This window comes from Coloeus monedula (assembly GCF_965178545.1).
Source record: "Coloeus monedula genome assembly, chromosome: 1".
NCBI lineage: Eukaryota > Metazoa > Chordata > Aves > Passeriformes > Corvidae > Coloeus > Coloeus monedula.
In genome coordinates this window covers 121161303-121172581 of record NC_138781.1, presented here as the reverse complement: position 1 = coordinate 121172581, position 11279 = coordinate 121161303, and the positions used below count along the sequence as shown (strand labels likewise).

The window sequence follows — 11279 nt, the reverse complement described above, 5'->3', positions numbered from 1 at the left end:
CAGCCAGGCTGGGCGGGAAGCGGCTGCTAAATGCGCCGCACTGGGTGAAGTGTCAGCGCGCTCTCTTGCCTGCATCCACGTGCTCCTGAGCTGCTCTTTCTGAACTGGTTCTAGCTCAGTGTTCATTAGAGCTTAACCAAAAGGTCATATTACAGTTGTTAAAAGGTTTTGCATTTCCTAACGACTATTCGTTGCATTGCTGAGTTCTTGATGAGCACCCATGCTCAAACCTGCAGTGACAAAGGCTTGTACATTCAAACATATGCTTTATTTCTGATGGTGTCACTGGCCTGAGTTGAGTCTTAAGCCCAAGCTGTGTTGGTTTTTTGCATTAATATTCTTCTTACCATTTACACAAGGAGTTTGCTTCACGAAGTCAAGTCAGTATGTTTTTTCTGACGGCACCCAAAACTCTTGTAGGTCACCTTCTTGGGCTGAGTCAAGAGAGCCAAACTCACACATTGTGTCACAACACACAGTGTGCTGCAGAAAATGTGCTTTATCTGTCAATCAGTGGGACCACATGGTGCTTTCAGTCCCTGCTGTAAAGACTGGTGGCAACTGCCTGAATTTTGGCTGTGGGAAATGCTGTGTTTGTCTGAAGAACACTGAATTACCACACCCAGAACATCAGGGCACTCTACTGGTGCTGCTGAAAAATCAGGAAAGCCTAATGCCCACTAATATAAATGGAAGGAGATTCTCACTTATCATCTGCTAAATTTGGTGGAGTATCAGTGGCTCCTGTTTGTGTTTATCACAAGAACATAAATCACAGGCTGCAGCCTGTTATAGTACAGGCTGGCTTTGGGACTGTAGATTGGCTTATTTAAGACTATCCTGAGAGAAAAAGCAATTATTTAAGGTAAGTTGCCAAGCAGCTACTGTGCTCTGCCTACACCTGGTTATACTTTTAGTACTATTATATATGTACAAAGCAGAAAGGGAAAGAAGGTGGGCAGCGTTAGAGAGGTTACTGCCGCTGTTTGCTGGCAGCAGGATGCCATTTATAAACGATGTTATCTTCACGTTGCAGCACAACAACCCAAAGCACAGAGGGAAAAGGCAAGTGTGACTGGCAGCTGTAGCTAGGGCAACACAAGATATGGTGACAAGACACAGGCAACTGTTGCTGGTTGAATGTTATTCCTGTGTGTTGGACACAAAACTGACGCTAATTTCTGACTTTATTTTTTCAGTGTTGTCCATGCAAAAAGAATTAGACACCAATATCATAAAATTATTATTCTCATTTAGGATGAAGAAGCGACAGGATGAAATCAAAGACGACACCCAGAATTGAAATTTTCCATAATGTGAACGAGCAGGAAATGGGAAAGGAAGGTTTTTATAAAGCAATTATACAATAACAAGCTAAATTCAGCTGATGAAAAAGAAGTCTTTATAGGAAAATAAATGAAACGCCTGTGCTTAAATGAAAATGGGATAGAGGACTGGAGCTGAAAGGAGTGATTTTTTAGATTAAGGGCAAACCTTGATGCTGTAAATAGGGTTTATTTCTTCAGTATAGTAACTTAAAAACAGCCTCAAATGTAATGGCATGTGCACAGTTACCCCATGCCTCACTGCCTGCTCTGGTTTGAAGCCAGGACAATATTTCCACCTGCCAGATTTGCATGTTAATGCCTTCAGTGTACTGTTCAATTGCAACAACAAGATGTCCAAATCTTTACTGTTTTATCACACAGTTGTAGGGACACCAAGAAAAACCGGTACAAAAGTGAGTCTGAAAAACCCTTCAGTTTCTCTCTGAGAAACATATTAGGCCTTGGATGACTAATGAAACATCACTATACCTGAGCTGCCTCCTTGATGGCTTGATGCCAGGTCTAGGAGCAAGCCAAAGTTTGAATTCTCACAAGTCAACAACAGAAAGGAGAAAAGGGTTAGTGGGAAAATAAAAGGTGATGCAAGGAAAATGAAAAAAACCCAAACCAGTGTGGTTGTCTAGATCTACTTTCTTCTTTTTTTTCTATGATTCATTCTATGATTCTGTGAAAGACCATTTTTTCTCTTTCTTCCAGAGAAATGTTGTTAGAGGAAGTAAGTCCACCTCCGCAGCCATCCCTTTGCCCAACTGCTGAACCCTGCCGTTCCCTCTTGCAGTGGCATACCAGAGCCAGGACAGTCCACAAGGAGAAGGGAGGGGCAACAAGCTGGCAGCTGAAGGGCAGCACGGACTGCAGCCACCAGTTAGCACAGTCTGAATCTCCTGGACACCGGTCAGTAGCCATTTCATATATTGCTAAACTTGAACTGTAAACTGCAATTGATAAATCTGCAGGATTGATCCAAATACACCTGACTAACCTTCAAATTATCAACTATTACAGCTGTTTGGTTACTTTGGAACTGCTACTGCTACGTGACATCAGCTCAAGGCCAGATCTGCAACTGTCTGCATCAGTCCAGCAAAGCTGTCTGCAGAAAGGTGCCAGAACAGAGAGAGAACAAGCTCTCTCCAGAAATGGTTAATCAATAGCTTGCTAGGTTGACTCAGTGCCATTAGAGACAGTGGTGCACCCACTGTCTATAAATTGTGACCTGTCTTCTGTTTCATTCTCAGTCACCTCTCCTGTCACCCTGGTAGTTACCCATTTTCCACTTGGAAGCTTGTGGGCATTACCAGAAATGTCCCTAACATCCTGGCTCTGGGGAACAGCAGTAATACTTTGTTGTGTGTCTTGGTTTCTTCTAGGGAGGAGGAGAAGGTAAGAAACCTACTGTAACTGCATCTCAGTGTGCCTACTAGCCTTTATTTGTGTCAAATATCCTGCGTACATCACTAAAAGAACTGTAGTCTCAAGACTGTCAGATGGACATATGTAAGATAGCATAGACAATGCTGTACTTTGGTCTTTTGACAGATTTTTGTTCCAATCGAATTTTTGTGTATGAATTTTGCAGTGATAGTGCAGTGATGCTAGAGGCAGCTGTAGATACAAATCTATGCACAAGTGAGGTAATTAAAATAATAATATGTATGTTCTAATTTCCTAAAGTTCTGGGCTGGAGTTTCACCTGTATTGTAATCACAGCTAATACCTACTTACATGTAATTAGAGTTTAATACCTACTTACAAATATTTTTATATTGTATCTAGTAACACTGTTTAATACAGGTAATATTTATGTACCACGCTATTTCAAATACATATTCCTTAAAAGCATTTATCCTACTGGCATATTTACATAAGGAGCAAGTAATTTGCTCTAATTTTGTATTTTCAGCAGTCATTTTCTTGTTTTATTTTAAAAGTTTAATTTAAAAAAGGTGAAAATAATTAACTTCATTTACTGGAAAAGCTGAAGTATTATATGAAATTTTTTTCAGCAGTCATGATGTCCTTATACAGGAAAGTTGTTTTCTACTCAAAAAAGAAAATCATTTAAGCATATGCTTCACTTTAAGTATCTGCTTAATTTAAAGCATGTGCTTGATGACATTTTGTCTGAAAGACTAGCTTTTATGCTTACTGAGGGTCATAGCAAAATTCCCATATTTTTAGAAAGATCTGGTCTGTTAATGGGATATGCAAATAATAACAACATTTCCATATTAAAAAATTTCTTTTCCTTGGTATTCAGATGAAATTGTGGATACAATTGTCCAAAAATATATCAGGCAATATTAGTGTGATGGATTATTTATTAATGTGAAAAATTCATAACTGCACGTTAGCTAATGGCAATAATTTGGCATTTGAACAGGTGAAAAATATACTTCTGATCCAGGGAAAAGAAAGATGACATAATCAAACTGTGTTTTATTATGTCTATTAATAGTTAAAGCTGTTCTTTCTTACATAGCTTAGCCCTTAAATGGGAGAAAAATATTTGTAAATAAACTATTTATTTGGGATTTTTTTTTTCTTTTTTCTTCACATTACACAAAGCCTAGCATCAGCATTTTATATACCTGGTAGTCCTAGAGAAGAGATCTTTATACAAAATTTTAAGTTCAGCTTTTGTTTGTGTTTTGTAGGCGACAAGGTGAGCCACCACTTGAAAATGGGTTCCTCCCATACCTGGGCTGTGCCTTGCAGTTTGGTGCCAACCCCCTTGAATTCCTCAAAGAAAAGCAGAAGAAGCATGGCCACATCTTCACTTGCCATGTAGCAGGGAAATACATTCATTTCCTCACTGACCCTTTTTCCTACCATGCATTGATGCGCCAGGGAAAACACTTGGACTGGAAAAAGTTCCATTTTGCTACTTCTGCCAAGGTACTGCTGGTTTTAATATCTAACAAACAAAGTATCTGCTGACATACCCAGTTAATCCCTGTAAACATAACTGTGCCTTTGAAATAGGATTGGTTTCACATTTCTGCACTTTTACTCATTTAAAACATTGTGGTCTTGTTTTGCTCTTCCTAAACGGAAAAGAAATTTGCAGTGATTTGGATTGTTCTAAGACTATACATTATTCTAAGACTGTACATAATTTTGTTACATTATTACTCCTCCCTCTAGTAAGCTATGAAGTTATACTTTGGCTTTCATTTCTGTTAGACTTTATCATTGAGGTAATGACAGGCCTTACTTATCATGCATACAATTTATTTTGTGACAGGCTTTTGGGCATGGTAGCATTGACCCAGCAGAGGGAAACACCACTGAAAATTTTCATCACACTTTCATTAGAACCCTTCAAGGCAATGCCCTAGATGCCCTCATTGAAGCAATGATGGAAAACCTACAGTATGTCATGCTGCAGTCAAGAACACCTAAGCTCCAGTCTAATACCTGGGTGACAGAAGGACTTTACACATTCTGTTGCCAAGTGATGTTTGAGTCTGGCTTTTTAACACTTTTTGGTAAAGAATTTAATTCAAATAATGACAAAAACCTATCATCAAAGCAGGAAACTGAGAGAGCTCATATCCTAAATGCCCTTGAAAACTTCAAGGAATTCGATAGGATTTTCCCAGCCCTCGTGGCAGGGCTGCCTATTCACCTCTTCAAGAGTGCCCACAGTGCACGTGAGAAGTTGGGAGAGGCACTCCTGCACAAGAACCTCCTGAAAAGGGACAACCTCTCTGAGCTTGTCACCCTCCGCATGTTCCTGAATGACACCCTGTCAACCTTCGATGACATGGAAAAGGCAAAGACCCACGTGGCAGTGCTCTGGGCCTCTCAAGCAAACACCATTCCTGCCACTTTTTGGACCTTGTTCTACCTTCTTAAGTAAGTCCCAATGCTTCTTGCTCCCTAACAAGAAAAATGTTTGTCTTTCAGAAACCAGTTCATTAATACAGGCCAATTCCACTGCTTGATACCTCACCAGTGATAAAAATCTTACTGTTTGCAACAGAAATGGTGTGTTGTTCTGGACTTCCACAGAAAAGCCCTTCACTCATCTGAGAGCAAGTAGTGGTAGCACAGAGCAATTCTGTAGAAGCTTTTTTTTTTTAAGAAACAACACTCCAGGGCAATGCTACACTTTGTCAAGAAAGCTTTGGAGTTAATCTATATGTTATGACATTAAAAGTGCTAGTTGCAGTCAAAACATTAATTATATTAAGGCTACAAATATAACTAGACATTTTTAGTCCATCTCACTAGAGCAGGCAACATGAGATTTAACTTCATTGCTGTTTTCACAGATACTTAATAGAAAATAATTTATATGCCAATAGATCCCATTGAAGCTCTACTGTAGACTGCACCTGCTGAGCTTGTTACTCTTGAGACAAGTGCACAGCTCAGATAATACTATCAAATGTCCATTTTAGTGTGGGCCTTTGTGGATTATCTGCCTCAGTATAACTAGCACTGAAGTGTGTGTCTAAATTCCTAATGCTTTTATTTATCATATCTACTTGCCAATGCTAATTTTTGAGGTTAATTGTTACTTTTTGCTACAAGAATGAATTTGCTTTAGATTTTCTGGACTTAGAGTCTTTTAACACCCTGATTGTGCCTTCATCAAGACACTATTGCACCCTCTTTTATTGTCTCTATATATTTCACCATAGCTCATATATTCAGTGTCTGAAAGAAAGCCTAGACAGTGAGGGTACTATGTGGGCTCTTAGTATTAGGAAGATTCTTTTCAGCTAGACAGAATATTGTCACATCAGCCAGAATAAATGATGTTGTAAAACTGATCTATAATCCTGTTCCTAAATTTTCTGCCCGTGGTGGGGCTGTTTCCTAATCTACAACTGGCTGATTTTTTTCTTACTCTTGGCATTGCTTTTTAGTGACAGTACTGTTTATTACCTGAATTACGCTCATCAGTTCTGTCCCACTTGTCATTGCAGACAAAATCAAATACTTGAGGATCCTTTCCTTTTTTTTCCTTTGAAGTTATAATACCTTTGCCAAGACATGAAAAAGTGGAACTGCAGCATTTTGCTGCAACATTTTCATTTTAGAAGGTTGTACTTGTCAGCCAACAATAGAAATTTTAGCCAGGAAGAACTTTAATAGCAAACCCCTTCTTAAAGAATTCTTAAATTTAAAATTATGTTATACCTTTGCTCTTTTGATCTTAGGAATCCAGAAGCAATGAGAGCTGCTACCAAAGAAGTGCAACATGTTTTGGAAAGTGCTGAAGAGAGTATCAGCTTAGATGGCAAACATATTTCCTTGAACAGAAAACAGCTGGATAATATGCCAATACTGGGTATGCTTATTTTATGCAGGAATCACACTACAATTTCCATGGTCTTCTACTTATTACCATGTAAATACTTGCTATGGAATTCCTATGGAATTAGCAAAGAAACAGTAGAAGAGGAAACTATATGTTCCTTATCAATAGCCAACACAACCAGGCTTCCCAATGTCCCCGGTGGTACTGAGAGTATCAAAATTTACATGAAAAGCACTTCTTCATGGGTAATGGCAGGTCTCAATAATCCTATACAGCTACATAACATAGACCCATGGATAATTCTGAACAATATTTTGTTTGGTTATATTTTTAAATCAAATGAAAATGTGTTGCCAAAACTTAAATCCCAATTCTTATCATGTGAAGCAATATTTTCTAATACCATTATTTCTATTTTCTCTTAATATTTTTTCAAATTATAAGCACATTTTTCAGAAGTTACAGAGAGTTTTGATAATGTTGCCTTTTAACTACTGTTACTTAAAAAAAAAGTCAGCTTATATTGAAACAGAAAACCCCCCACATTATTTTTTTCCTGAATATGGGTTTCTATAAAGAAACTCTTACAGCTTCAGAAAATTCTGCTTACTGAACTGCCTCTTTTTCTTGTTATCTTTCAGTTTTCACTGGTTTGGTCTTTATCTCAGAGTGACATTGTGTTTAACTTTTGAACATTTGGTTTCATCAACTATAAGCATTTTTCTAGGGGAAAGAAGATCAGGTTCTCAGTGGTATCTATAGAAGGGATAGAAATGCTAAAAAGAAATGAGGAAGATACTTTCTTAGGCATTTAGAAAGTTAATATTAAAATTTTTCTTCTAATAAATTCAGGGTTTGATAATGGCTCTGAAATAGATCAATAGCTATGACCTGCCCCCAGGATGTGAATACACTGTTTCCATGGCAATCATTCCTTGTCCTCTCCCAACAGACAGCATCATCAAGGAGGCGATGAGGCTCTCGAGTGCATCCATGACTTTCCGAGTGGCCAAGGAGGATTTCACTTTGCACTTAGAGAACGACTTCTACAACATTCGCAAAGATGATATTGTAGCTCTTTATCCTCAGCTGCTGCATTTTGATCCAGAAATCTATGCTGATCCCTTGGTAAGTATTTTTTTCAATTTGCATTAAACTCAGCGCTGTGGCAGAAGTTAACAGGCCTTTAGATAAAGCATTTGTAGTGGTGCCCCATGGCTGGTTTTCTGTTGTACCCCAGACAGTCTGTTCTTACATGTGAAGATGTAATGATAGGCAAGAAAAAGAATAAAGTCAGTGCAAACACTCTCTGCAAAACATGTTTTAGTGTGACCAAAAGGTGTGCTACCAACCCCAGACAGCTTTCTACTTACTGCCTTCCTCAGTGAGGGAAGATCACCATTATGGAGGTCTTTGAAGAAGGACAAGGATAATAGTTTCCCAAAGGCACAGAATTAGAATACTCCAATATTTCTTCTGCTACATGAACAAGGATGCAGGTTACAATGCTTATTTTTAGAGGTCAGGACAAAAAAGGAGAGTTATCAGCAAAGAACCTGGGATCCTGTATCACATAACAGAACTTCTCAGAGGCCACTCTTTCTAGAACAGCACCATAGGGCCTGGTGCTACTGTACGATGCTTATTTCTAGAGGCATCTCTTTCCCAGCCTGCATTTTGTGTCTTAGCAGCTTTATCTGGTTTTTGGAGGTATTCAAATATCAAGGAGCTCTTTTGTGTGTTCAATTGCAGACATTCAAATATGATCGCTTTCTGAATGAGAATGGAGAGGAGAAGACTGATTTCTACCGGCATGGTCGGAAGCTGAAGTATTACTACATGCCTTTTGGGACAGGCATGGCAAAGTGCCCAGGCAGGTTATTTGCTGTCCATGAGATTAAACAATTTTTGGCTCTGATGTTATCGTATTTTGAGATAGAGCTGGTGGACAGTAATGTGAAATGTCCCTCTCTAGATCAATCCCGTGCAGGACTGGGTGTTTTGCAGCCATCCAATGACGTTTATTTCAGGTACAGGCTGAAATGCTTATGAATATGTATTTTTTATTATGCATATACACTATGTACTAGTAGTACATAAATACACTGTATATACTAACAGTACTAAATACACTGTATGACATATACTTTATATACATTTTATGTATATATGCAAGTGAAATGCTTCAAGTCTTGGGGAAAATCTATATGAAGATGCTAATTCACCATTTTAATGAAAAATGTGCTGGTACCAGTGTGGTACCAGCATGCAGTGGGTTTAATGCACTGTTTTGATGCAAATATCTCCTTTTTTACCAACCATTTTGAAATGCAAGTGAAGATTTTCAATTGTGTGTGTACAATAGCGGGGCTTTTTCTGTCAGCAAATACTTTCCCACAGTTGGAATTTCATCAGCTAATTCATCTTAATTTCAAAATTGTACTACAGTTAAAACCTATTCTTTTCTACAATTGAAATGTTTGGGGGGGGGGGGGGGGGGAGGAATGGTGGTGGTTATCCCCACAGGTGAAATAAAGTTTTTGTTGTATAAAGGCAGATCTGCAGTGAGGAGGGGAGAGTTTTCTGGGGAAATACCTTTATGGTTTTATGAAAAACTAGAAGACTTGAAAAAAAAAGACAAAAATGTTCACGTTCAAGTGAAACTGCAAAACTTGTATTATATTCATTGTAAGATACTTATTTTCAGAGAGTGCTAACTGTGTTAAAATAAATTATATTGGCTGAACCAAATGCTTCTCTAGACTGTTGTTTTAATGTCTTAACATTGTCAAAGGTTTATGCACTCATCCAAAGCCACCTAAACCAGTTTTAAACTAGCCAGCTCAAACACCAATTTGGATATAAATAAATATCTACCACATATTCACCATATTCAAGGGTGGTTTTAGCCTCATTGCCTAAACTCCGTATTTCAGTAAGCCTCCTTAGGTCTTCCTAGTCTAATTCCACTAAAGTTACCATGGGTAGAATTCTGTGGCATGTCCATGAGAACAATTGTTTCAGGGTTAATATAATTTGCTTCTCTTTAACATGCCTGTCCTTTTCTGCTGCAAATGACAGATGTATGTATGTATGTCACAAAGTCCATTTTTTAATGAAACATCTTCAGGCTGAAAGAGAGAGCCTTCTTACCATCTGATGCTGAAAAGAACAAATGGACTTAAAATATTTTTTATCCTGTTCTTTTCTAAGGACCTGTAGTGGTTTGGTCCAAAATACTTATTACTTATTTACTTTCTGTGAGATAAGAATTAGGAGAAAGCAAAGCAGGCACCAAACTTAAAAGAATATAAAGAAGTTTATTAACAGACCTAAAAGGAAAGGAAAAAAAAAATCATACCACACCTTCAGAACTCTTCTCCTCCCCCCACCTTTCCCCCTTCTCCCACTGCAAAAAGACAACCCTTGAGATGTCCAGTCAGTTTACCACTTCCATAATAACCTTGTTCATTTCATTTAGGGAGAGGAGTCTCTCTTGCTCATGCTATGGAGACATCTCCACAAGAAATTAATGGGTTAGCAAAGCATAGTCTCAGAAGTGACCCTCTTGCAAAGGGGTGCTTACAGATTCCTCTGTGACCTAACAGAACCTATCAGCTGGCCAGTATGAATATGGACAATTTTTTAAGCCACTTAAAATTTTGACTGCCTCTGTGATCCACACTTAAGAATAGACAACCCCCCCCCACAGCTCTCTCTCGTTTCCAGTGCTCGGACAGGTGGCTGCGGGCCCCGTGTGGGGGCCAGCGGGCCCGGCCAGGCCCTGCTCGGGCCAGGCCAGGCCGGGCCACGGCCATCCTGGAGCTGATGGGCCCTGTTCCAGCCGTGGAACCCCACCCCACCCCCCCGCAGCCCTGCCATGTGCAGACAGACCAGCCTGGCTCCCCCCTTCCAGTGTGGCCAAGATTCAGCTAAAGTTGCACCGATGTGACCAACAGAGATAAGCTTCATTCCAGCTGCAAGGCCTAGGTGAGATTAACCCTTATAGTGCTGTGAAGAGCTGAAAACCTGAGGGAAGAGAAAGAGGAGATGCTTAAGGCTGAAATTCTGTTGTAAAGCTATGATATATCAGAGTATCCACTGTAATTTCATGAAGGCATGGGGGGGGTGGAGCGTTCAACTTGTACTTGTGAGCGAAAGCACCTGCGCTGGGATAGGCAGATGCTGAAGCTGCTGTAATTTCATGAGAAGTTTGAACAGGGAGAGATGGAAGTGATGAGGACCCTTTTGCTCCAAATGGAAAAGGAGAAAGACCTCAGTTCCTGGAGATGCTCCCAGAGATAGTCCTAGAGATGAAGATGAGGAAGACCCTTTGCTCCCAGAGAAGGAGAAGGGCCTCTATTCTTAGAGATGAAATGCTCCCAGAGATGGGTGAAGAAAACTTTTGTTTCTGAACGGCTCAACCTTAAAATTGTACCCCAGTAATTCAAGAGTGGACCCTTGAAAGCAGTTGTGGGTAAAGCTGCAAGTCGGGGGAAGGGACTCACACGCAGGCAGAGAGACTCCTCTTCCTAAATGGACTGAACAATATTTGGAAGTGGGCGGCTGTCTTGTTGTGATAATGTTTTCATAGCATGGGCAAGAGAGATTCCTCTTTCTAAATGGACTGAACAAGGTTATTATGGAAGTGGTAA

General features: G+C 39.5%; 1 protein-coding gene across 1 annotated transcript; it reads left to right on the top strand.

The window, feature by feature from the left end:
- Positions 1–1274: 1274 nt before the first annotated feature.
- CYP7A1 (cytochrome P450 family 7 subfamily A member 1) lies at positions 1275–8676 on the top strand (the record flags this gene model as incomplete). Its single annotated transcript, XM_082293445.1, has 7 exons — positions 1275–1344; positions 2588–2732; positions 4007–4247; positions 4597–5210; positions 6524–6654; positions 7577–7752; positions 8377–8676. 7 exons carry the CDS (start codon positions 1275–1277, stop codon positions 8674–8676), a joined length of 1677 nt encoding a protein of 558 aa, XP_082149571.1.
- Between the last annotated feature and the right edge of the window lie 2603 nt (positions 8677–11279).